Genomic DNA, 27,891 nt, shown 5'->3' with positions numbered 1-27,891 from the left:
GTATATAGTGGACGTGTGAGTTAATTGGAACCAGAATACTCTGACAAACCTGACAATACAAAGTGATTGACGAACTAATGAATACAAGAAACAACAAATTATTTTTTTCTGCCACCTTTATTGAATACAATGGGTCATTTTATGACTTTTTCAATACAATGGGTCATATTGTATGACTTTGTATGGTGAGTTGTATTGGAGAAGTTATTCAGCAGCCTCCTTTCCCTGTAAAATAGGAGTATGCTATTAGATAGTCAACATGATTTTTTTTGTTAAATCTTAGCCATCTTAGACAGCCAACATAATAAACCTTGATATTGCACAACACAACACATATTTACCTTAGAGTCACGACTTTTAGTTCTCATCTTGTTGACCTGGGATTCAGCGATGTCAGCACGCTCCTCTGCCTCCTCTAGCTCATTCTGAACCTTTCTGCACTTAGACAGGTGAGTGTTGGCTGCTTCCTCCTACAATATGATAGAGATGGTTCAAAGCCTCAATATTTGAAAAGAGCACCTTACAATTATAGTCCAAGCAAGACAATTTCAGAAAAAAGTGTGGTTGTGACTAATGATGTGGCTAATGTTCACGTTGTTGTTATTTCACAACACACTGCCCATGGCGAACACAACTAAAGATGTATATTGTCTTACCGCTTCCTCAGCCTGCCTCTTGTAGCCCTTCACCTTCATCTGCAGTTTGTCTACCAGATCCTGAAGCCTGGCAAGATTCTTCTTGTCCTCTTCAGTCTGAAGTGAGAGTGAATTTATGACATTTATAGATCTTTGTATTTGTATTTTGTAGTTCATGCAATCTATTAATTTAGTTAGTGGCATGATGGATATTTAAGTGAACATGATATACAGTACCTGGTATGTCAGCTCCTTCACTCTCCTCTCGTACTTGCGGACACCTTTAATAGCGTCTGCTCCACCTCTCTGTGCAGTGTCGACCTCTCCCTCCAGTTCACGCACCTTCACAAAGAATGATGCACTATGAAATGACTTATTCTTATTTCATTGACTATACGCTGTGTTGAAGTAAACCACATCTTACCCTGCCCTCCAGTTTCTGGAGCTGCTTCTTGCCTCCCTTCATAGCCAGGTTCTCAGCCTCATCCAGACGGTGCTGCAGGTCCTTGACTGTGACCTCCAGGTTCTTCTTCATCCTCTCCAGGTGAGAGCTGGTGTCCTGCTCCTTCTTCAGCTCCTCGGCCATCATAGAAGCCTGGAAAGAAGATCAAATGTACTTCATTGTCCCGCAAGGAAATAATTGGCACTGCATCAGCACACAATCACAATATACAAACATGGTACATAGATTACACTTATATAAATTCACATGTTGACTGTGAGAAAACATCTTAAGTAATATAACAGGTATACTGTAGGAGGTAATAAACAGATACTAATCGTGGTCATAAGACCAGAGGGAAACAAACCAGGATAGATTGGATAGATTCTTGTCCCAGTTCACTCTGCACTGTAGCATTTTTAACGATCTGCCTGAAGCCACCACCTCAGAATTCTGCGTTCAGGGTGTACACATATTTCTGATATAAAGACATAGTGATGTTCCTTTTTCCCCCTATGATCTTCAATTGTGACTGTTGGAATAAGACACGTTTTAGTTCTAAAATACATCCTCTGCCAATAATAACAATAAACATAATTTTTGACACACCATCACTAAACTCGGGTATATTTTACCCAATGTAAAATATTCCATAAAAAATACTTCTCATTAAGTACAACAATACATGGCAACTTGAGGTACTCTCTTTAACATTTCATCAGTTAAAAACATGGGAATTATTTATAAATATATATATATATAATTGTTTTTATAATATTTCTTTATCCCACGATTTTGTAACCCATTTTTCACCCCTGTGACCAGCTTCTTCCAACTCCGTCTCCTTGCTAAGGTCAAACCATATCTCCCCCCCAAAACAGTTCGAAACCGCAATCCATTTATTTCTTCCAGGATAGACTATTGCAATTCACTCTACATTGGCATCGAACATTCTGCAATTAGACTGCAACTGGTCCAGAACGCTGCTGCTCGCTTATTAACTGGTACCAAAAAGAGAGAACACATAACCCCCGTGCTGGCCTCCCTTCACTGGCTCCCGGTTTCTTTTAGAATCGATTTTAAAGTCCTCTTATTTACTTTTAAATGTTTAAATGGGCTGGCCCCCGAGTATCTCTCCGAGCTCGTGAAACCCTACACCCCGGCTAGAGCTCTGCGCTCCGCTGATCAGGTACTGCTAATGTTTTTAAGTCTCACCTTAAGACTCATCTTTTCTATTACTTTACCTTAGCTCTTTTTTGTTTTGCTTATTTTAACCTTTCATGCTTATATTTTGTCAACATTTCTGATTGTGTTTTCTCGTTTACATTCTGTGTTCTGTCTATGTTTTTGCCACTGATCTGTACAGCACTTTGGTCAACCTTGGATGTTTTAAAACGTGCTTTATAAATAAAGTTTGATTTGATTGTGATCTAATGTGATCCTGGGCTCTACACACCCTCCGCCAACCTAGTCCCCATATATGGGGGACATGGGGAGAGCAACAGACAGGAACACGTTATTTCAACCAGTTCCTTTCCCCTCCATCAGGCTGGCCAGGGGGAGGCAGTTTAGAGTCCAGGATTACTGCATGTTTTGTGAGGGTAACTAACCTAGGGGACACAGGGAGAACATCTGTGTGGAACAAACTCCACACAGAAAGGCCCTTTTGCCAACCCCGCCTCAGGTATGGGCACTGATGACACGGAGGAGGAAACACGCCACCAGCACCCACAGCGTCCCCAGCGGGAATCGAACCCAGGACCTTCTAGCTGTGAGGCGACAGCACTACCAACTGTGCCACCGTGCCCCCATATATATATTTTTTTAAAGTAAATAATGGAGCTGGGAACTTCTCCTTTGGTCCACCCATTCCTGGGTGAGAATGATCCAGTGAAAAAAATAGCAAAAAAGAAAAAGCAAAACAAAAGCCCATTGTGGGATCACTAACATAAATTCACCCGAACACTAACGCGAAAGAAAATACAAAAACAGGGATGTGGTCAGGGAAACAAACCTGCCTTCTTCTTCTGAGCGTCATGAAGGTACTGAAAGAACTTCTGAACAGAAATAAAATGTATGTCGCCACCTCTGTGTCGACACCTCTGTGTCGCCAACACTTCCGTCGACACCTCTGTGTCGCCAAACCTTCCGACACAAAGGAATGTGGGTGTGGAATTCTCTCAATTGTAATAATTAAGCATGCCATAAGGATCTCTAATTGTCCTGGTATATTGGATAAGAGGCAGAGCTCCTAACTTACATCAGTGATGGCTTTCTTGGCCTTCTCCTCAGCATTCCTTGATTCTTGAACACTGTCATCCACTTCACCTTGGACCTGGATCAGGTCAGTTTCAAGTTTCTTCTTGGTGTTCACAAGGCTTGTGTTCTAAAATAAAGATTCAGTTTAGCAATGCAAGTATGAATGAGTTGTATGTTAAAAATATGTTGTTGAGTTTTTCCATTGACTTACCTGAGAGTGCAACAGTCCAGCGCGCTCACTGGCATCCACCAGTTCTTGCTCAGCCACTTTGCGGCCTCTCTCTGTCTGTTCCAGAGCCACTCTCAGCTCCTCGATCTCAGCGGCCATTAGGCCGTTCCTACGCTCCACCATAGCAGCTTGCTCTATGCTATCTGCTTGGCCTCTGCTAGCATCATCAAGGTGCACTTGGGCATCCTAAAATAAATCACATTTGAGGTGGTCACGATAAGAGAAACATCAGAATGTGATTTGTTCAAAGCAGTTCCATTGTTTGAAGATCTGTCTAAATATGTTTTGCACCTTAAGCTGTCCCTGAACGTTCCTCAGCTGCTTCTGGGCCTCAGAAGCCTGGCGGTTGGCGTGACTCAGCTGAACCTCCATCTCGTTCAGGTCTCCCTCCATCTTCTTCTTGATTCTAAGGGCATCATTTCTGCTCCTGACCTCAGAGTCCAGAGTGCTCTGCATGGAGTCAACCACCCTCTGGCTGTTCCTCTTGATCTGCTCCATCTCTTCATCCTTCTCTGCCAGCTTCCTGTCCACCTCACCCTTGATCTGGTTGAGCTCCAGCTGGACACGGAGAATCTTGGACTCCTCGTGCTCCAGAGTACCCTGAAATGCAATACAGGATCAAAAGGTTGTAGGACTTTTTTAATATAACATCCATCATTATACTGCTACACTGTTTGAATGTAAAACATATTGAAAGAAAGAAAGAAAATACAGACATCTATAACCTAAAGTTTTAATACCTCCGCTTCCTCTAAGGCTGTCTGGATCTCTGACTTCTCTGTCTCTGTCTGCTTCTTGGACTTCTCCAGCTCATGGATGCTCTTTCCAGTCTCACCGATCTGTTCAGTCAGGTCTGAGATCTCCTCTGCAGTGGATTGAAAGTAATGAATCAGTCAGCAAATATTTTGTATTTGCATTTTAATAAAGTTGTAACCTGATATCCACCATTTGATCGGTTGTTGTTTTTGTTTTTTTACTGTTGCTCTTGAAAGAATGATACGAAAACGTACGTTGCAGGTTCTTGTTTTCACGCTTCATGGTCTCCAGTTGGTCCAGAGACTCCTCGTAGGAATTCTTCATCTTAAACAACTCAGTGCTGAGAGAACGAGCCTCTTTCTGAGCTCCCTCCAGTTCTGCCTGTCCCTCTTCAAATTTCTGCTTCCATTCTGCCAGGACCTGCATACAATTTGTAATGAATTGATTTGTCATTTACCCCACTTTAAGGACACAATAATTATTTTGTAATAATGTACATATGTCAAAGCACCTTATCGAAGTTCCTCTGTTTCTTGTCAAGATTGGCAGCCAAACCATTGGCCCTCTCCACATCAATCATGAGGTCTTCCACTTCACCCTGGAGTCTCTGTTTGGTCTTCTCCAAAGAGGCGCACTTGGAATTCACAGCCTCGATTTGCTCCTCAGCTTCCTGAAGACGCTGGGCAAGCTTCTTCCTGTTGATCAGTTTTCAATGGAATTCGATTATTGTGGCAATATTTTGTATAGTGAGTGGTGCCACGGGAAAGATGCGTGATGCATTTTGAGCTTGTACATCTGATAATTCCACTCTTTCTGAAAATGTTGGAAAAAAATATGAACATTTTTCAACATTGAAATGATTATCACGATTTTGACAAGTATGCCCATTTTATGCTCAAGCGATTATCTCAGATAATTGCGATTGGGCGACAGGCCTAGTGGTACCTGAAACGGAAACGTTGAAGTCGCCCAACCCTTCTGGCCAAAGCTGCAACTGCAGGCAGGCGGTTTTGCTTGTGCATGTAGCTCGAGCAAAAGAGTGCGCAGCTGCGGTTTAACACAGAGCGCTCGTTCACGAGTTAGCACTTGTAGAGCGTTCTTCCGGGTGCTTCAAACGCCAGTGAGCAACTTCTATTTAAATTAATAGTGGGAGCGGGTCTGTCTATGGTAAAAACACTGCTGACTTACTTGGCCTCCTCCAGCTCCTCAGTGCGTTGGACAGCATCAGTCTCATACTTGCTCCTCCACTGACACACCTCAGCGTTGGCCTTGGACATTCCACGCTGCAGCTCTGCCTTCGCCTCCTGCTCCTCCTCAAACTGCTCCCTCAGAAGGTCACAGTCATGGCGAGCTGATTGCACAGCATGAGCAAGGGCATTCTTTGCCTGTCAGAAGAAAATGGAAAAAAACAATGTCAGCTGAATGAAATGACAAAGAATATGAAACTAAAACAGAAAATAATCTGTTCCTCACCTTAACCTCCTCTTCAACAAGTCTCTTCAACTCCTCAATCTGTTGGGTGAAGGCCTGCTTGCCTCTTGTGAGCTGAGAGACCAGAGCTTCTTTCTCCTCCAGTTGACGACCAAACTCACCTAATTAGAAATTTGAATATTCATTTCAAACATATCATCGGTGGCTGGGATAACTGTTGATCAAAAGCATTATCTCTAATTATGGTCAATTTGTGCAAGTACCATCGACAAACCATGTAGTCAAATGATTTATGATTAAATGAACATTTACCGTTCTCTGTCAACAGTCTTGCTCTCTGAGCGCCGATATCATTGATCTGGCGAACGTTTTCATCACTCTTGGCCTTGATTTCACTAAGTTGGTCCTCAAGGGTGCGGCACATCTTCTCAAGATTTCCCTGGAAACGAACATTATACATGTTCAATCATCTTTTTTTTCAGATAGGTTCATTGCTTTGATTTAAAGCAAAGCCAATCGATATAGTCTATATTTCAGCCCTCCGGTTTATAACTGTATGGTTTCCTTACCCATCACTGGGTTGCTTGGCCATCATTAGCTATGAGGAGAGAACAGCACTGCACTGTTTTTAAAACCTTAAACACTTAACATTTGCCTAATTATCTTAACAGCTTAATAACATTTAGAGTTTGCATACTCGTTCACAAGATTACTTGTATGAAACATTCCCACTGTTAAATCTGAGCTATAAAGACTGCCTTTCAATGCCCCACACATGTGGAACTATCAGTTTTAAAATGTGAGTATTTCATTTCACTTTAGTCACTTTAAACATGTTTGTTTGTCTCAAGAATGATATTATACCATGGCATTCCATCATACCTTTGCCTTAGCAACAGCCTCCATGTTGCTGGACAGGTCATCGATCTCCATCTTGTATTCACTCTTCTCCTTCTCCAGTTTCTGCTTGACTCTCTGGAGGTTGTCGATCTGTTCACCCAGTTCCGCCACGCTGTCGGCCTGTTTCTTACGGAGAGCAGAAGCAGTGGCCTCATGCTGCAGGGTGGACTCTTCAAGGTCACGACGCACCTTCTGGAACTCAGCCTCGCGCTTCTTGTTCATCTCGATCTGAGCGGCGGTGGCACCTCCAGCCTCCTCCAGCCTCTCACTGATCTCTTCAAGTTCCCTGGAGAGATCGGCTCTCTGCTTCTCCACTTTGGCACGAGCGGCACGCTCTGCCTCGATCTCCTCCTCCAGTTCTTCAATACGAGCCTTTCAAATGAATGATGTTAGATTAACATCTGAAAATAACCATTCACACTTACTTATTATTAATGATTTTACAGAAAATAAAAATACCTGGAGTTCTTTGATCTTCTTCTGCAGCTGGGCCCCCAAAGATTGTTCATCCTCAATCTTACTCAGAAGCTGGCTTACTTCAAAGTCCTTCCTGTTGAATACAGTCAATAGTCATATTTTAGCATCATTCTGCAGGTGGTTCCACTCCATGACATTTCATATTGTTGGTGCACATTACTTCTTTATCTTTTCGTCAGATTGCTGCTTGTCATTTTCCAGGTCCATGATGGATTCCTGGGCCAGTTTCAGATCACCCTCAAGCTTTCTCTTGGCTCTCTCCAGGTCCATGCGGAGCTTCTTCTCTTGCTCCAGAGAACCCTCCAACTGCACAACAATATATTGTTGTTGTTAATCAGTAAAACAATAAACATATAATATTAAAGATGGAGTGCCGTGATATTTGTATCTTTTCCAGTTTTCTTTGTACACTTTTTTGAAAAAAAATTGTCCACCTCATATAATGATAATACCTGATGATTATGTTTTAGGGTGGAAAAAAATCACGACACTCCATCTTTAAATTCAAAACATCTGATTCCCTTTGGTAAACTCACATCGTCAACTTGCTGCTCCAGCTTGGTCTTGGCCTTGGTCAGAGTGTTGACTTTGTCCTCCTCTGCCTGCAGGTCATCCAGGGTTTGCTGATGGGCCTCTTGGAGGGCTTTTTTCTCCTTGGTCAGCTTAGCGACGCTCTCATCCTGAGACGCCATCTCCTCAGTCAGGTTCTTCACCTGATAGAAGCAAAACATAATGTGTTGTCATAGAATGGCTCAAATTCAATCAGTGCTTTTCAAAGTGGATTCCAGGGACTCTCAGGGTTCCTTTAGGGGAGGGGGGTTCTGAATTGACCCTTACAAGTCTGTAACTAGAGTGTATGATCTTGAGTATAATCTATACCTTGTTTTCAGTGGCGTGTTTCTCCTTCTCCACTTTGGCCAAGGTGAGCTCCAGGTCATCAATGTCCTTCTTGAGCTCAGAGCATTCATCCTCCAGCTTTCTCTTCTTGGCAGTCAGTTCTGCATTGATCTCCTCCTCGTCCTCCAGTCTCTCGGTCGTCTCTTTGAGCTTTGCCTCCAACTGGATCTTACTTTTAATAAGACCTTCACATCTCTCCTCAGCATCATTCAGAGCCTCGTCTCCCTAGTTGTCAATGGAAATGAATTTGAAGAATGTCAAATTGGGTCAGGCCCTTGTACTGAACAGCCGTTCGACCACCAGGCATTCTCTGCCATGGTCTGCAATGTATACCATGGCAGAGAATGCCTGGTGGTCGACTCTACTTATACATTCTACTTTAGATAAAAGATTTAAAGGGCAATATCACTTTGGTAGAGGTTTGGGTTGTGTATTTACCTTGTCATGATGTTATCCAAATGTGGACAAGAAATCAAAAAGAATTGCTCTAGTAATTAGAAATTGATAATTCTAAATATTCTCCTCATTGACTTACATTGTACACTGAAACAGCTCACAAAGTCACTGAAGGAGGAGAGGACACTGGAGCAGCACAGCCATTTAGAGCCTTTTAATAGGTACTAGTATACAGAACGACTAACGTTTCGACCTAAGCTCTCAAAGTCACTCTTTTAGTACGTAAACAAACAAACAAAGTTGATTCAGACAATATAGAGCATCACCAAACCCAGTTCTGTTAGTTTTTTTTTAATAAAATGTAAAATTCCTGTTGATTTTGCCATTTTTATACGAAGAAAACCCGGACTGGATCCGTGGATCCAGATCTAGATCTTCAAATAGTAAATTCAACAGGAAGTTAACATTATTATTAAAAACAAAAACAGTACTGGGTTTGGTGATGCTCATATTGTCTGAATCAATTTTGTTTGTGTTCATTTAAAAGAGTGACTTTGAGAGCTCTTTCAGCGTACAATGTAAGTCAACGAGGAGAATATTTTGAATTATCAATTTCTAATCAATGGAGCAATTATTTTTGATTTCTTGTCCACCTTTGGAGTTACATCATGGCAACGTAACTATACAACTCAAACCTAAAAAAAGTGGTCTTGCCTTTTAAGATGATAAACAATATGAAATATTAGCAACATTTCCTGTACAAGTGTAGCTACTTACTGATGCCGATGCCGATGCAAGGTTATTCTTCTCCTGGATCGCAGCTATCAATTTCTCTTCCAGTGTCTTCTTCAAGGCCTGGAGAGTGACCAGGTCAGTCTTCATCTTTTCATAGTTCTCCTTCATGTCATTCAGCTCCTTCTCAGTCTCAGCACTCTGCAAGAGAGGCTTGATCTTGTAGTAGACCATCATCCATGGCCAATGTTTCACATTGACGAATGAGCGCATGTTGAACTGGATGGTGTAAATGGCCTCTCTGTGGACAACAGTGGATCATGATTGAAATGCAAATTGAGGGTTTCCATGTAATACGCCTGCTGTTATTATATAATTGTGTCATTATAGTTGTACTATTGTTGTTGTTATTATTGCTGTTGGTATTATTGTTGTTAACTGCCGCAATGTAAATGCAGGATGACCCCCCATCCTATAGCCTGATTCTGCTCGAGGTTTCTTCTGCTGTTTATTAAGGAGTTTTTTCTTGCCACCATCATCAAAAGCTTGCTCTGCAATTTTTGCTATTTTATTATAGTGATTTGACACTTTATTTCTTTTATTGAATAGATGTTTTCAAAGTACCTCCTAGCCATCATCTTGACAAACTCCCTCCTCATGAGGTAAGCTCGTGCGAGTGCCTGAGTCATGCCGACCAGAGCAGCCAGCTTTTCATCTCGCATCTCTTCAAGGACACCCAGCAGACCAGCTTTGAAGAACACCTGAATACAATGTCACAAACACTGTAACTAAACAACCATAAAATCTATTTTTAGTCCTCTGTCCATAATGTTAAACCAGATTGGGAGTGTGTTTACCTTGGTGTGTCCGAACCTGTACTCATCAACAGGTACGTCAATGGACCCAAGCAGCTTCTCAGATGCCTTCTTGTTGTCCATGAACGCGCCTTCGGGACATGCGCTGGCGTTCAGTACTTTGTATCTGCAGAAGTTCATGGTCATTTTGCGTGCCTCCCGTTAATACGTTTGGAACTAAAAGCTGCTGGAAAAAGGAATTGATACCTCTGCTTGAAGTCAGCATAGGGGATTCTGCTTGGGAAGCCCTTTCTACAAATTCTGATGCCCTCCAGCACACCATTACACCTCAGCTGGTGGATGACCAGGAAGTTCTCCATCAGTCCTGTAAATATGTTGCTTCATTATAATTACAACAAAATAGTTACGCACTGGCCAAAGTTGCATTTAATGAGTCAAAACGAGTCAACCAAAATACAAACATACAAAATAATGTCATCTGCATAGGGAGATCTTATATTTTAAGTGTATTCTGTGTTGTACCCATATATGTCAGCATTTGCTATAATTGTCTGGGCAAAGGGCCCTAGAGCTAAAGCAAATTGTGAGGACAGTGTCTGGTTAGTCAGTCTCATAGCTGCAGTGGGGTTGCTGTACAATAGCCTAATCCATGTAATGAACCTATCTCCAATGTAAAAAAAAATCCATCACTGAGAACAAGTACGAATATTCCACCTGGTCGAAAGCCTTTTCCGCATCCTGGCTTAGTACTACAATACAAGCCAAGGTCTTCCTTGGGGCCACTAGGAGATAATTGATAAGGCGTCAAATGTTTCTTTTCTGTTTACCTGGACACTTGGACTCGTTGGGAATCAGGCAACGCACAAAGTGAGGATGTGTGCTCCTCAAGTTGGTCATCAGCAACTGCAAGTTTGCCTATTGAGACATAAAGGTTTATAATGAGTCAAAAGTAATAGAATGTTGTACTTTTTCTTCCACTATAATTATTTGAACTCTTTAGATACTACTTACTTTGCAGATTTAGATTGTTTTTAAAAACATACTTTAACGACGTAAACCCTATTTTAAACTTTAATTCCAACATTTAAAGACTATTTCTTACATGGATATAATGTTGATAATAATAACGCTTCATTCTTACAGGGATATATGTTGATAATAATGAAAAGATATTCTTACCCTGAAAGCACTAGACACAGTCTGCATGGAACCACCCTTCTTCTTGCCTCCCTTCTTGGTATTATCTGTTTATATTAGAATCATGAGTTATCATTAGTTATATAGAATGAAAATGCTTCCCTTCTTGTCAGATTCTGAATGTTTATAGTATTGATATAACAATACCTCCAGGCTCAGGTGGGGGATAGAACACATTATATTATATTATTGTCCTATATTAATTTGCTGATGTCCCGCCCCCTCTCTGTTCCTATTGGCTCTGGGGTACAGCCATAACTCCAGTTCCCAATATGCTAAATGCTCCAAACCAATTGTAATAAACATACCTTCAGGCTCAGGTGGGGGATATAACATACAGAGCAGCTTCACTGTAGACTTCTGGTACAGCTGCACCACAGAGTCGTTGAGAGGATCCTTGTTCTTCTCTAGCCATCCTGTGATGCTGTTGATTGATTGATGGATTGATTGAATACTTTATTAACACTTTTTTAACAAAAGCCTATCGCTTGTTTCCATTGGGGTCCTCCATACTCAATTAATCGAAAACTGTAGTCCACAGTTCCGGTTATATTATATATAATGTATAATTATATATACAGTACATATAGGCATACTATAGGGTTCTGTTCACCTGTAGTCCACAGTTCCAGCATAGTGGACCAGGGAGAAGTGAGCCTCACCCTTGCCTTTACCAGGCTTGGGTTTTTCAAAGGCCTTGTTCTTCCCCAGATGCAGGTCAATCAACTTCTCTGCAAAACTTTTGTCTGTAGCTTTTGGGAACATGCACTGCTCTTCAAGGCTAGAGAAGATGCCCAAGGGCTTTGGGAAGGAGACAAAAGAGACAAATCAACAAAAGCTTAGTGCCAATGACAAAAAATACATGTGTGTGTGTGTGTATACATTATGTCCATTAAAGCACAAAATAATTGTATACCTTCAATGAACGCAATGCTGACACCTAAGTCCATAGCAATACATAATAATATAATACGCTATACTAATAATAATTCTATACCTTCTCAATCAGCTCAATGCAACAGTGTATGTATTTCATTCTCAATCAGCTCAATTGCAGACAGCCATGTACAGTACCTACCTTCTCAATGAGCTCAATGCAGATAGCCAAGTCCATGCCGAAGTCAACGAGATCCCAGGGAATTCCCTCTTTCATGTATTCTTCTTGTTCCAGAACAAACATGGTGTGGTTGAAAAACTGTTGCAGTTTCTCATTGGTGAAGTTGATGCACAGCTGCTCCAGGGTGTTGAACTGTGAGAGGAAATATCATTAGCCCAATCTCTTGTAAATGTGTAACTGTGACAAAAATATTTAGTCTCCAACTTAAAACAAGTCCATGCTTACATCAAAGATTTCAAAACCAGCGATGTCCAGCACACCAATGTAGTAGTTTCTCGGCTGCTTGGTGTCCAGCATCTCGTTGATCCTAATGACCATCCACAAGAACAGCTTCTCATAGATGGACTTGGCCAAGGCACTGACTGAGTTCATTGTCTAAGGAAATAGGAACATTATAGTGAGTTACACAATTTAAGCAATTTTAGCCTTTACATAAGCCTGCAAGGTTTTCAAGGCTAGGCCAAGTGCTACGGGCTAGGGTCGAGTCTGAAGAGGTGAATCTTCAGATTACGGTGGAAGATTCGGAGTTTGTCTGCAGATCTAACTGCAATGGAAAGTTTATTCCACAAGTTTCCGAGTGCTTTAGGGAAGGTTGACAGCTTCCCTGTGTTAGCTGATCTGAGTGAGCGCTGAGCGGGATGGGTTTTAGGGTTGGATACACAATAGAGGGTATGCGCATGCATAAAGTGAATGGCAAATTCACAAATACAACTTCCCTATTTGGATGTATGGGCTGTCAAGGCCAGAAAGTTGTTTGTTGCCACTCAGTAGACATTCCCGCATAACTTCCGGGTTTGATGATTATGTCACGCGCATACCCTCTATACACAAGGTCATGGTGTAGTCATATATATATATATATATATATATATATATGTGACTAAATTTGATTGAGGGACTGCCATTGGATTTTTTAAAATTTTCGTTTTTTGTGAAAGCAGTGAATCATAGCTTCAAATTGACATATTGGTTGTTCAGTTTGACCCACCAGTTTTGGAGATATGGCTTATAGAGTAATGTCTTGCAGAAAACAGCGAGTTGAGAAAACAGGCTTGAAAGGTTCACTTCTGTGGTCTAACATTACACCTAGCTACATGTTTGGGCATTTATTTCATATTTACATGTCGATTTCAGCTCTGAAACTTATTTCAGACATGCTCTAGTATGTGAAGAGTATGCCTGTGCTATTAACTCATTTTGAAGAAAAAAAAAGAAAAAAAGTTTTTCTCCTCTGGTGAAAAGCTGGAATTTGCGCGATGGCAGTCTCTCAGTCAAATCTGGTCACATATATATATATATATTAAATTATTTGTTTTTTGCTTTTTTTCCTTTATTGATAGATACAAGTGAAGATGGACAGGAAAGAGGGAGAGAGAGACTGGGAAAAACATGCACCAAACGTCGTCATGAACGGGACTCAAACACACAACCCACTACGGGCAGAGCCTATATATGTGGCATGCGCCTGTCCTGGACCACTAGGCCAGCAGGCGCCAAACATGTCAGTAGAGGTACTTGGAACTGCACATGTTTCTGCAGTGTGCTGTTGTTTTTGTAGCAAAAATGCAGGGCAAAGGTTTTTCCTTGGCCTCTAGGGAGTGTGCATTCAAAGTTTTAAGCAAATCGGTGCAGTTACCTGTAAAAATGCCAATCGGCCTTTTATAGTGCCACCATGAGGCTGATTTGAAATTTTTCAAGTGGCATTACTTCCTCGGCTGTGTGGGAATATGCGTGCAACATTTCACAGAAATTGCACACTGCGTTCATATGCATTTTGTTCAGTTTAATGGATATAGAGATACTGTGTACCGGTTTGCATGATGTTTGGACAAAATCTGTAGGACTAGGAGTGATATCAAAACGTGTTTTGCAAAAATCGACCACCTGGTGGCGCGCCGATTACGCCGATCTGAAAGATTTGGGGCAGAGGTTCTGTTCTGGGTCACCGATCCAGGTCAGGACAGTCTGGACACAACTTATAAGGTGTGTATGAAATCAGAACATGGAAATAATGTAACTTTACTCACCTGTGGCACAGTTTGTCCTTTAGTGACATATTCATTTCCCACTTTAACTCTGGGGTAGCAGTATGCCTTAAGCATTTCCGCTGAGTTCAGACCCAACAGGTAGCAGATCTTGTCAGCCACTGAAATTATCATAGAATTTGCAATTTACGATTCAGGCATTTAGCAGACGCTTAATCCAGAGTGCGATTTTAGCAAGGTAAACACAATTGGTAATACATTGAATGCATACAGCTAGTAATCTAGGACCATATAGGTAAACCAAATAACCTTCAGTATAAACAGTATAATATAAATAAATAATGACAATATATTGAAAATATATTTAGCTTAGTTCTTTTGAAATATAAATAAATACAAGACATCACATTTTTTGTTGAAGATGCAACTTACCCTCCGTGCCGTCTGGCTCCGCCTGTTCCTCACGCTGCTTCTGTTTGAAGGTCAACGTTCCATGATGCATCACTGATCCGGTGAACTTGTAGATGCACGCTTTCTCCTCAACATTGAAGCCCAGGATGTTAATAGCATCCTGAAAATTGAGATTAAGCATTATATTAGCAATCCAGTTTAAATAGGATTATTTTGGGAGGTCATGGCCTGAAAACCACTGCTTTACAAAATGTATTTTGCAGAGCAACTGACTGCAATGCACAGTGAGTATTAGAAATGTAAAATAATGTCCATTTACATCTGTAGCCTCCAACTCGACTTTGTCATCAATGCTGGCCACAGTGATCTGACCCATGCTGATCAACGGGAAGTCGTATGGGTTGTTGGTGATGAGACAACTTTCTGAGAAGGGATTAAAAAAAGTGTGAACATGTGTTTCTATTCATTAGTGTGGTTCAACCAGACTAGTAATAGTAACACTTTATTTTTTTACTTCTTTCTAGAGTAACCCTAAACTTTGCTTCACTACTTATCCCACAGTTTTGATGGCACGCACTTGACCGGCTTCATCGGGAATCGTGTGCTTGTATTTTGCTAAGAGAAATGTTGTATAGTTTAATTGATATTAATGTATTCGTGCATTACATTTCCCCATTGACATGAATCGGAAAATTCGAAAAGTCACGTTCAAGTATTTTTTCCATAAGGGCTATAGTTACAAAACTAGGAGAGGAGGTTCATAATAATTATTAAAATTAATTAACTTATAATTATATTGGTCGGCTATATTGTGGCGCTATAACAGCCCACTTTATGTTTTGGCTTATAACTCTTGAACCGTAGGTCGTAACATTTTTCCCTGGATTCCGTGGGTCATGACGCATCTCCCCATATAGTGCGTATCGTGCGGCCGTAATCATCATCCAAAGTTAATGGGAGGGGACTATTTTACAAAAAAAGTCCAATCCATTCCAAATTTGAATCACATGTCACGGGTGGTTTAATCAACCCAGAGCAAAAAGCAATTCCATTTTCATCCACAGGGGGTGCCGCAAAAAAAAAAAAAAACATTTGTTGCAGACATTTTATTTTTTGGGGGGAAAAATCCCCTCCAAATTACTTCCACATGATCACAGGGGTGACTTGACATTGTAATTGGCTAGAATAATTAGTGGGAGGGGCCTATGTAACCGATTGCGGCAACCACACTTTGCAATTTTTCAAAATTGCGACTTTTCAGTATAATTCCATTTACCAATAATCCCAGGTATGTGGTCGGTCATCATCTGGAAGAAGATATGGTAACCTCTCTCTAGAGGAAGCTGGTAGGTCACTCTAGACTTCTCCAGCAGATCTATATGGGTTGTACAACATAATTAATAATAATAATAATAATAGTAATAATAATAATAATAATAATAATCTATATGGGTTGTACAACATAATTAATAATAATAATAATAATAATAATAATAATAATAATAATAATAATAATCATCTATATGGGTTGTACATAAGTCAAAATGTAATCCTCAAATTAACAAATATATAATTTCTCATCTCTGAACTTCATACTTACATGTCTCAATATCAGCACTGGCCAATTTACCCGCATTGTTGAAATGGATTCTGATGAATTTACCCTGTTTGATATAGCACAATTAGTTGCATCCGTCTACATTGTGGAATTATTGCAGGTTTACTCATAAAATGTCATTATTTTACACTTACAAAGCGAGAGGAGTTGTCATTCCTCACAGTCTTGGCATTACCATAGGCCTCCAGCAAGGGATTGGCTGCAATAATCTGATCCTCCAGTGACCCCTAGAATGTTTTAGACATTTTGGTCTTAATTCTTTTAAATTGAATTGCTATATTTCATATAAATGCTTTATGTTCCAAAACATTTTTGTTAAAGTTAAAAACATATACATATACAGTACCTTAATTTTACCACCATCGGCCGCCGATTTCTCTCCACTAGCAGTCGCTGCTGTTGCAAAGTACTGGATGACACGCTTGGTGTTCACAGTCTTCCCAGCACCGGATTCTCCACTGGTTATAAAAGCATACATTCAGAGAAATGCACTTAGTGAATTTGTGTACAATGTTCTTTTTTTAATGCCTAGTAGATGATGGAAACTTACGTGATCAGGACAGACTGGTTTTCTTTATCTGTAAAATGTAAAGCACATATTTTTTTAGTCATGGATATACAGCACAAACTCATTATGTATTTGTTTACATTGTCCTGACTAGTACGTACCCATCAGCATGAACTGAAAGGCGTTGTCAGAGACAGAGTAGATGTGGGGTGGAGCCTCAATACGCTTCTTGCCTCTGTAGGCATTTACAACCTCCTGGTCATACACTGGGAGCCACTTGTAGGGGTTCACAGTTGCACAGAACAAGCCAGAGTAGGTCTGAAGGGGAGAAGAGAGAGAACATTAACATTGAACATAACTTCAGAACCATGAGTTGTTTGCATTTGTTTTTCTACGGTTTTTCATTTGATGATATAATTTGTACTCTGTGTTTGTGTTTTTCTTTCTTTGACAGGTGAAATAATGTAGCCTACTGCTCAACATGTAGAAAAGCTTACATAGATCATCCATGCTGCATAACGCTCTTTGAGGTTATACAGGACAGTGGCTTCAGTGAGGTGGGTCATCATGGCCATGTCCTCAATCTTGTCATACTTGGGAGGGTTCATAGGGGTGACATCCGCCTCAGGGACAGTTCTTTTCTAAAAAAGAAAAAGCACAACTTCAGAATGTAATGTGATTACAGTTGTACTGTGCCACTATTTGATTTTAGATACACCTACATCTTTCTTGTCCAGCGTTTCCACGGTGACTTTGTCACCTTCCTTGCTTATAATCTTACACTTGAGGTATAGCTCTGCCTTATCCACCACATATGATGCAGTTTTGGCATCAAAGGGCGCACTTTGAGCTTCCATTCTCTCCTTCTCTGGCTTACGGAGATAAATGGCGGCCTTGCCGTACTGCTTCATCTCTTCGTCCGTACTCATGGTGGCGGCTTTCTGTATTTGAGGAGAGGAGAAGCAAGCACTCAGTCGAGTAGTTCACAGTATAAGAATATCGGGTAGTCTATAGAAAGGAATTCCAGCATTAACTTTTTATCCATTTAGGATTCTTTGTTTATTAAAGGTTTACCCCCATAAGCAGCAACAAACGGATGTTTCAGCCCCAGGGCTAGGGATAAGCGGTATAAGTGGGCCACATCACAGGGAGAAGATTATTTTTTTTTTTTAATGTATCCCCTATCCCATACATGGGCTACTGGCGGCCTGAGGGCCACATGTGGCCCCCACCTTCACTTAATGCGGTCCGCAGGTTAATATCAACTGTAGGCTACAGTTGAGGGATGTTTATACCATCCCTCTACATTGGGGGCGCTGTTTATACCATCCCTCTACACTGGGGGCGCTGTTTATACTATCCCTCTACACTGGGGGTGCTGTTTATACCATCCCTCCCCACTGGGGACGCTGTTTATACCAGTCAGTCTGTCATACCATCCCTCCCCACTGGGGGCACTGTTTATACCAGTCAGTCTGTCATACCATCCCTCCCCACTGGGGACGCTGTTTATACCAGTCTCTCTGTCATACCATCCCTCCCCACTGGGGGGGCACTGTTTATACCAGTCAGTCTGTCATACCATCCCTCCCCACTGGGGGCACTGTTTATACCAGTCAGTCTGTCATACCATCCCTCCCCACTGGGGGCGCTGTTTATTCCAGTATCTCTATCATACCATCCCTCCCCACTGGGGGCGCTGTTTATACCAGTCAGTCTGTCATACCATCCCTCCCCACTGGGGGCGCTGTTTATACCATCCCTCTACACTGGGGGTGCTGTTTATACCATCCCTCCCCACTGGGGACGCTGTTTATACCAGTCTCTCTGTCATAACATCCCTCCTCACTGGGGGCACTGTTTATACCAGTCAGTCTGTCATACCATCCCTCCCCACTAGGGGCACTGTTTATACCAGTCTGTCATACCATCCCTCCCCACTGGGGGCACTGTTTATACCAGTCTGTCATACCATCCCTCCCCACTGGGGGCGCTGTTTATACCAGTCTGTCATACCATCCCTCTACACCAGGGGCGCTGTTTATACCAGTCAGTCTGTCATACCATCCCTCCCCACTGGGGGCACTGTTTATACCAGTCAGTCTGTCATACCATCCCTCCCCACTGGGGGCACTGTTTATACCAGTCAGTCTGTCATACCATCCCTCCCCACTGGGGGCGCTGTTTATACCAGTCTCTCTGTCATACCATCCCTCCCCACTGGGGACGCTGTTTATACCAGTCAGTCTGTCATACCATCCCTCCCCACTGGGGACGCTGTTTATACCAGTCTCTCTGTCATACCATCCCTCCCCACTGGGGGGCACTGTTTATACCAGTCAGTCTGTCATACCATCCCTCCCCATTGGGGGCACTGTTTATACCAGTCAGTCTGTCATACCATCCCTCCCCACTGGGGGCGCTGTTTATACCAGTCAGTCTGTCATACCATCCCTCCCCACTGGGGGCGCTGTTTATACCAGTCAGTCTGTCATACCATCCCTCCCCACTGGGGACGCTGTTTATACCAGTCTCTCTGTCATACCATCCCTCCCCACTGGGGGGCACTGTTTATACCAGTCAGTCTGTCATACCATCCCTCCCCACTGGGGGCACTGTTTATACCAGTCAGTCTGTCATACCATCCCTCCCCACTGGGGGCGCTGTTTATACCAGTCTCTCTGTCATACCATCCCTCCCCACTGGGGACGCTGTTTATACCAGTCAGTCTGTCATACCATCCGTCCCCACTGGGGACGCTGTTTATACCAGTCTCTCTGTCATACCATCCCTCCCCACTGGGGGCACTGTTTATACCAGTCAGTCTGTCATACCATCCCTCCCCACTGGGGGCACTGTTTATACCAGTCAGTCTGTCATACCATCCCTCCCCACTGGGGGCGCTGTTTATACCAGTATCTCTGTCAATACCATCCCTCCCCACTGGGGGTGCTGTTTATACCAGTCAGTCTGTCATACCATCCCTCCCCACTGGGGGCGCTGTTTATACCATCCCTCTACACTGGGGGTGCTGTTTATACCATCCCTCCCCACTGGGGACGCTGTTTATACCAGTCTCTCTGTCATACCATCCCTCCCCACTGGGGGCACTGTTTATACCAGTCAGTCTGTCATACCATCCCTCCCCACTAGGGGCACTGTTTATACCAGTCTGTAGTACCATCCCTCTCCACTGGGGGCGCTGTTTATACCAGTCTGTCATACCATCCCTCTACACCGGGGGCGCTGTTTATACCAGTCAGTCTGTCATACCATCCCTCCCCACTGGGGGCACTGTTTATACCAGTCAGTCTGTCATACCATCCACTGGGGGCACTGTTTATACCAGTCAGTCTGTCATACCATCCCTCCCCACTGGGGACGCTGTTTATACCAGTCTCTCTGTCATACCATCCCTCCCCACTGGGGGGCACTGTTTATACCAGTCAGTCTGTCATACCATCCCTCCCCACTGGGGGCACTGTTTATACCAGTCAGTCTGTCATACCATCCCTCCCCACTGGGGGCACTGTTTATACCAGTCTCTCTGTCATACCATCCCTCCCCACTGGGGGCGCTGTTTATACCAGTCAGTCTGTCATACCATCCCTCCCCACTGGGGGCACTGTTTATACCATCCCTCTACACTGGGGGTGCTGTTTATACCATCCCTCCCCACTGGGGACGCTGTTTATACCAGTCTCTCTGTCATACCATCCCTCCCCACTGGGGGCACTGTTTATACCAGTCAGTCTGTCATACCATCCCTCCCCACTGGGGGCACTGTTTATACCAGTCTGTCATACCATCCCTCCCCACTGGGGGCGCTGTTTATACCAGTCTGTCATACCATCCCTCTACACCGGGGGCGCTGTTTATACCAGTCAGTCTGTCATACCATCCCTCCCCACTGGGGGCACTGTTTATACCAGTCAGCCTGTCATACCATCCCTCTCCACTGGGGGCACTGTTTATACCAGTCAGTCTGTCATACCATCCCTCCACACTGGGCCCCCACATGTGGCCCCCACCTTCACCTAATGCGGCCCGCAGGTTAATATCAACTGGCGGCCTGAGGGCCACATGTGGCCCCCTCCTTCACCTAATGCGGCCCGCAGGTTAATATCAACTGGCGGCCTGAGGGCCACATGTGGCCCCCACCTTCACCTAATGCGGCCCGCAGGTTAATATCAACTGGCGGCCTGATCTAGCCTCTTAATTTTGATCTCAAAGTGCACCCCCGTGCACTGCACCGCCGGGGGGGTGGGGGTCAGGGGGGGCGCATAATATTATGTTGCTTAGGGCCACTAAATGCCCAGAACCGGCACTGTTCAGCCCATAGGCCTTCCTCTACTTATTTTGTATTTTATTTATAGGAAGGCCTACCGGCCAAAACGTACATTTGTTGCTGCTACTGGGTGTGAACCTTTGGAATGGAACCAAATGGAATAAAAGTGTGTGCTGGTATGCCTTTCTAGACAGACAATAGATGTTTTTGCTGACTTGACATCTGAGCAGATCATTGTAGGACTATGCTAGGTTTAATGTCAAAATTATGAACACTCACTTTTCCCCTCTACCAGTAGCAGTGAAATCTTGAGTGCAGTACAAGTCCTAAGTGTGGGGGGAAAAAAACATAATTTTGAGTTGAATGATTTAGTATTATATGAATCCTATATTGTTCATTCTTGCCGCACAGCACTTCATGAGAGACATTTTTAAATTACTCATTAGTTCCACATCTGAAAAGAGTGATCCATTCCATCCAATATTATCACTGCATGCAATGAAATGAAATGATGCTTGCCCATTCAGTTCTTTTCATTTGTTTGTTTGTTTGTTATTTTTCTTGTTTTTTTGTTTTGTTTTGTACTGAGGCAATGCTAGACTTTTTTTCTCCGTTTCTAATACACTTTATTCCATTGTATGAATTAAGGTTACATTCAGAGGTGCATGGGTATACACTAGCCAAACTGTACTCAAGTAAAATAATTGTTGTAATAATAATAATAATAATAATAATAATAATAACATAATAATAATAATAATAATCATAATAATCATAATAATCATAATAACTCCAGTAGCTGACATTACATGCAATGTAAATTATTATTTAAGTACTAATATAAACTAAATCTAATCTGGCCTAAACCACAACTACAAATAAAAGACTACAGTCAATCATTTAAATCTGTACATTGTAACATCAATTATGCTGTCCACTATGTGGACTATGCTGACCACTAAGTGGATCATGTTTGTAGCTATGTGGTATGTAAGGAGTCATACAAATGAAATGCTAACATGTCTGGTTTATATGACTAGGATGAGCTAACATCTCTAAAACATTTATATGACTATGCATAACTTAGATATCTAACACATTAGTAGGACTATTAAAGACAGATGAAGTCTCACTCACCAAATGAAACGCTGAACACCTCTGCAGTGGGTCCGCATGTCACCCGCCTCAGCAGGCTTTATATGAGTTGTTAATTGCATGCTATGCAGAAAGTAAAAGTAGGAATGGCCTTTAATGGTGTTTCCTTCTTGTTGGCATTGCAATAGCATGGTCAAACCATTCCCACGATACTGGATAGTGCATCTTGGAGATTTATTATTATGAGTCAAATGTGTGACCATGCCAGTGGCTAATGGCTATGACATAAAAATAGCAAAATTGGCAGGGTGGTGGGGTGCCTGGTTTGGTATAATCATCACAGCATGACTTGTCAGATACATTAGTTTAATATTCAGTGAGGGAAGTAACTACGTAATTGTGTTGAAAATTGGAAATACTACACTTAAGTAAAAGTGGGCTACATCAAAATTGTCCATTACTTGAGTAAATGTACTTAGTTAACTTTACACCACTGGTATTTCCATTGTATGCTTCACACTTCCACTGCACTTAATCTCAGGAGGAAATTTAAGCTTTAGTTACCTTTTGGGGGGGTTTGATGTTATTTTTGTTTTTTAGCCAGGGTCATAGTTCAGATGGTTCAGATGTCAGACGTCTTAATGGCATTCAATGTAGGAAACAGTGAACACTGGCACTTGATCACTCAACCTCCAGCCCATAAAAGGTTGTCTCAACTAACGTCATTTCTATTCCTTGTGCTCATTCAGCATCACATTTCACCATAAATAGATTCGTTAACGATAAGACACTGTTTAATTGCAAACGCAGCTTCTGTCACAAAGCTGATACAGTCCAAGTTTGTTGTCACAGCTTTCCTATATAAAATCAAGCAGATACAAAGTAGCCTAAACCCAAATCTAGTGTGTTTAATGAATAGACCAGTGGTTCTCAAACTGTGGGTTGGGAGCCCAAAGGGGTCCCCAAATGATTACTGGGGGATTTGCTTACTGTGCAACATTGTTTTTTCTCACTCAACAGTAGTTAAGTATATGCAGGGTATCTGCACATTTTTAAAGTGACAATTTAAGGTCTTTAAAGTATCAAAAGTAATAAACAAACTATATTATAAAAATAAAACCATTGGTCAAATAGTCAAATATTACCTAAGAAAGAGGGACATTTTTTGTTGATCGGCTATTTTAATAATATCTGGGATTTATATAGCGCTTTTCATAACACTCAAAGACGCTTAGCAGCAGTGGTGTACAGTAAGTACATTTAATTTGTTATTGTACTTAAAGGGCCACTTGACCCCTTTTGCAACCAGATCTTAATGATTAGGACACAATAAACACTTTCCTGGGGTTTTTATGTGTGTACTATGTGTTTTTAGATATCATTAGATGTCATGACGCCATGTTCATGACCAAAATTGGTCATGAAAATGTGGTCTCACTTCCTTCCTGGACTACAAGTCACACTTCCAAACAGCCTCCCCCCGAGGGGCAGTGCACCAAAGCATTATGGTCGTAGGAATTCAGCAATCCAGTCGAACCCTAGTCAAACACACTCATTATTTTTCTTACCATATGGGTGTACATTTCAAATTGTGCTACTGTTATCTACTACAAATGCTATTAACATTGAGTGACTGCAGTTTCTTCCAGTGGTGAAATGTCCCTTTAAAGATGGAGCGCTCTGATTCCCTGCTCAAATAAGTGTTAAAATTCAGTTTTTATGTGGCCACACCCACCAGTTCATCAGAAAGAAACCAGAAATACACACGGAAGAAATATTTGAATATTAAAACCACACCTGGGTTCTATTTGAGTGATTTGAACTCCATAGACACAAAACAGAAAAAGTACAGCACTCCTTTTATTTATTTTTAGTATTTCCAATTTGTGAGCTTGTATATCTGCTATTTTCCAAGGACTTTAATACATTTTATACATTTGAAATTGTGTGAAATGGACCTTCTGAATAAATAGTAGCCTACTTTTACTTTTGGTACTTTTCTACTTCTACTCAAGTACATTTTGAATATCGAAATTGTACTTGTAAACAGACTATTTCTACAATAGGGTATTGATTATTCATTCCATCATTGATAGGCATTATAGTAGATAGATTACATCTAGATCTGAGTCACTGAGCAACTCTACATGAAACATTATGAAGTATCATGCAGTGGTGTAAAGTAACTACAGTATACTGCGTATAGTTACTAGAGTACATTTAGAGTACATTAAGTACTTAAAACATTTGAGGGATTTCTTTTTTGACTTTAGTATTATGCATTTTCAACCCTTTCACTTCTGCTTCACTACATCTCTGAGGCAAATATTGTACTTTTACTCCACAACAATAATTTGACAACTTTAGTTTGAATATTTGGATTATTATTACATATAACATACATTCACAACTTCATCCCTATACTTTGGCTATTTGAAAATGGACGTACAACCCGTCGACACATTGTGAACTCATTGTAGATCTGCACCAGTCACCAGAACCAAGGTTGTGTGTTTCAGGGAAGCTAACAGAGTTTCTAATGGCTTTGATGTTTCAATGGGTTGTTATATACAGTGGAAAGAAAATGTGTGTGATGTCATTATTTTCAAATATTATTACACACTATGGTCTTTGCTAGAGAAGACATAGGAGGAATGACCATGTGTTTGTGGACCCTCACATTGCAAAAGTAGTATCCAAGTAGCCATTACATCTATTAATAAAGCACATAAAGTGTAAATGATACAACATTCATCCCATACTTGGTATGGAGTGAAGGAGGTGAACTTGCTACGTGGTATCCAAGTGGCTAGTGATACATTTAATTACTGCTGACAGCATAAAATAATCTGTATAACTGGGAGTGTGGCAGGGTGCTGGGTTTCTTCACTTGGTGTCACTATATCTTGTCAAATACATTATTTGGAATAGGTTAATATTCAGTGGTGGATCATTTTGGTGCCAAAAGCCTACTTAATTTTTTCATCCCCTATACTCATCACAGTTGATTTCAGCATTACATTTCACCGTCAAATGATGAATTAACAGACTATTTAATGTATTGTAAACAGACTATTTATATGTATTGTAAACAAACTATCCTTTCTGATACAGTCCAAGATTGTCACAACTTGCCTATACTATAATATAGTATATCTTTGCTGTCGGGCAGAAACCATATACGGGCATATACTATACAGGTATAGTATATGCATAACCTCTGACTGTACTACCTGTACTGTTAATAAGTGTTAATAGAGATTGGACATTGTTATTGGCATCTACTTGCTTCTATAGGAGTTCACATAAATGTGTCCTGTATATTATGTGTGTATGTGATATTGCATTATGTCATAATGCTGTGTGAAAATTGTCATTGTGTTTTTATCTTTCTCAAAAAGGGGTGAGAAGTTCATCAGAATAACCTCCACAGAGAGTGGTGTGGAATGGTCTGTGAATTGCTACCGAAGTCTGTACGACATTGAAATGAATGGCTGGGGCAGTCTGCTCTCTAGTTTACATAATTCTATATAAACTACAAGATCTACAAAATCACGCCCACAATTGAGACAGCACTGCCACTTCTGGTCCGGGAGAACGGTGTACTGCAGTTTCATCTGTATAGTTAGCCTACTTTTACAATAATCCGAAATGAACTGAAGACTAGATTGAATCGGGGGGAAAATAATAAAAATAATAATAATACTAGAAAAAAAGAAATCGCTGCAAGCAGAGATAAGGGAGGACCAAGCAGGAAGGCAATAAGCAATAAGAATAATGTGCACAATAAGCCATAGAAACATGGAAGACTAAACTTGAGAAAAAGACCACGGAATTTTGACAGGGTCGGTTTTTACACTAAGTTGGCGGTGGCCGGATTTGAAGCCATGAGCTCTACCTACCGAGCCAACTGGACACAATCAGTTCTTCCATTGTTAACAGTAAAATCATTCAGTGTTTTTGTAGCAAGTTGCGCAAGGATAACTAATGATAAAGGTGGGTATAAAGATAAATTAATTGACTGCGTATAAACCAGAACATGTACCAGATTCGGACGAGGAGCTCAATGAGTGAGTGAAAACCAATGACATGAGAGTCGGAAACAGGGATTAAAGGTTAACTGAAAAATGATTATTAAACTTCACGCAGAAAATAAACAGCTTTGAACATTCATGAAAAACAACAAACACATGGGGGCCCCTTTAAGTTGGTGACTTAACTTGAAAATTCCCAGTTCAGTTCCTATTCAGTTCTAAAGGGAAATCAGTCTCTTTCTCCAATTTAGAGAACCAGATTACCACATTTGTGGGGGGAAGGGGGGTTTCCGAATTCCGGGTCGGCTCGCCAGGTCTGGATACCTTCCGGTACCAGTCCAGAACCATCCATGGAACAGAATCCTTTAAGGACACAAAAAACCTGACCTGAAAGGCGAGGTGTCCAAATGAGTATTTGTTTCAAAATCACTGTTGTATAACATCAAATAAACTATCTATGCATGAGAAAAGAGTTTGATTTGATCAGGATCGACCTCTTTAATCATGATTTCCATTAAACAATCTGGTTCTAGCATGCATGCATTAATTGTCTTAGAAAATAAAATACAAAAGTGTATTTCATAATATGCAGTCTTATTCGGGTGCAGTACTTAGTTTAGACTAGTCATTATTGGTTAGACTGTCCTACAACTACAACCTATCTCAAACCCTCAACCTAAACCTAACCTCCCACGGGGAAGCACACCTAAACCTAATCTTAACCCATGTCTAACCAATGACTAGTCTAAACTAAGTATGCACCCCGTCTTATTCAAACAAAAGTGTTATAAATTCATAAATCAAATGCTTTCAAGTGAGAACTCAAATACTTTCAATACAAACTCAAATTAAATAACTCAAAAACAGTTAATCAGTTGATCCAATGATGAAGACACCAAGCCTAAAATTACTCACAGATGAGTAACAAAGGGGTAACAAAGGGCTAGCACAGGAGTGTAGAAGAATCACCAAGAGGAATCAGAAGCTGCTGCCATGCTGGCAAACATTTGACATCATCTGTCAACAATGACCTGCACTCAGCCATACATTATCCCTTACCCTTCCTCTCCAAATTCCTGGAGAAAATAGTTTACACACAAATACAATCCTTTTTAACTAATCATGACCTCATTTTCAATCTGGTTTTAGACCCGGCCACAGTACGGAAACAGCACTCCTAAAAGTTTTTAACAACCTCATTTTAACAGTTTACTCCGGTAGCCCTGCCATTTTAGTTTTGCTGGACCTCTCCGCTGCCTTCGATACGGTCGACCACCGAATCCTGCTTGCACAGCTGGAACAGCAGGTTGGCATCTCCGGGACGGCCTTAGCCTGGTTCAGGTCTTACCTGACCGATAGGACCTTCTCCGTCCAGCTGGGTGAAGTTTCCTCACCCGCTGCCCCTCTCACGTGTGGGGTCCCCCAGGGCTCTATTTTGGTACTGTATTTATTATATATACTGCCCCTCGGACCCATCCTCTCCAAACACACCATCTCCTTCCACTGTTATGCTGACAACGTCCAAATTTACATGCCACTTACATCCGGCAGCAATAATTAATTTGACCCCTTAATTAACTGCATAGATGACATAAAAACCTGGATGGACGCAAATTTCTTACATCTCAATGACAAAACCGAAATCATCATCTTCGGACAACACCCCACC

The 27,891-nt window shown here is 41.5% G+C and overlaps 1 protein-coding gene across 1 annotated transcript; it reads right to left on the bottom strand.

The window, feature by feature from the left end:
- Nucleotides 1-162: 162 nt before the first annotated feature.
- Nucleotides 163-22,264, bottom strand: LOC306932803 (myosin heavy chain, fast skeletal muscle-like). Its single transcript, XM_079514733.1, has 42 exons — nt 22,231-22,264; nt 21,373-21,419; nt 17,528-17,746; nt 17,303-17,446; nt 16,967-17,123; nt 16,848-16,875; nt 16,644-16,755; nt 16,432-16,524; nt 16,280-16,343; nt 15,956-16,054; nt 14,999-15,102; nt 14,701-14,839; nt 14,311-14,429; nt 12,509-12,658; nt 12,245-12,415; nt 11,780-11,967; nt 11,475-11,590; nt 11,149-11,213; nt 10,797-10,884; nt 10,216-10,333; nt 10,012-10,135; nt 9,779-9,915; nt 9,200-9,455; nt 8,009-8,251; nt 7,666-7,842; nt 7,290-7,435; nt 7,112-7,202; nt 6,635-7,024; nt 6,065-6,191; nt 5,795-5,913; nt 5,510-5,706; nt 4,833-5,016; nt 4,576-4,741; nt 4,306-4,430; nt 3,857-4,165; nt 3,548-3,751; nt 3,338-3,463; nt 1,060-1,230; nt 873-977; nt 657-752; nt 342-470; nt 163-225 (listed from the first exon to the last, which is right to left on the bottom strand). The coding sequence occupies exons 3-42, from the start codon at nt 17,732-17,734 to the stop codon at nt 205-207; spliced, it is 5,805 nt and encodes a 1,934-aa protein (XP_079370859.1). The 5' UTR covers nt 17,735-17,746; nt 21,373-21,419; nt 22,231-22,264; the 3' UTR covers nt 163-204.
- Between the last annotated feature and the right edge of the window lie 5,627 nt (nt 22,265-27,891).

The sequence above is a fragment of the Electrona antarctica genome, assembly GCF_951216825.1.
Source record: "Electrona antarctica genome assembly, chromosome: 11".
Classification (NCBI taxonomy): Eukaryota; Metazoa; Chordata; class Actinopteri; order Myctophiformes; family Myctophidae; genus Electrona; species Electrona antarctica.
This window is presented reverse-complemented; position numbering and strand designations above follow the sequence as displayed.

Bases quoted from the DNA above. Each gene is read 5' to 3' on its own strand.
- LOC306932803 (XM_079514733.1), bottom strand. From the start codon at position 17,734: ATGAGTACGGACGAAGAGATGAAGCAGTACGGCAAGGCCGCCATTTAT. The intron at 14,840-14,998 runs GTAAATGGACAT...CTCAATTTTCAG, and splicing joins TCGAGTTGGAGGCTACAGAT to GATGCTATTAACATCCTGGG. The intron at 5,707-5,794 runs GTGAGGAACAGA...TTCTTCTGACAG, and splicing joins TTGTTGAAGAGGAGGTTAAG to GCAAAGAATGCCCTTGCTCA.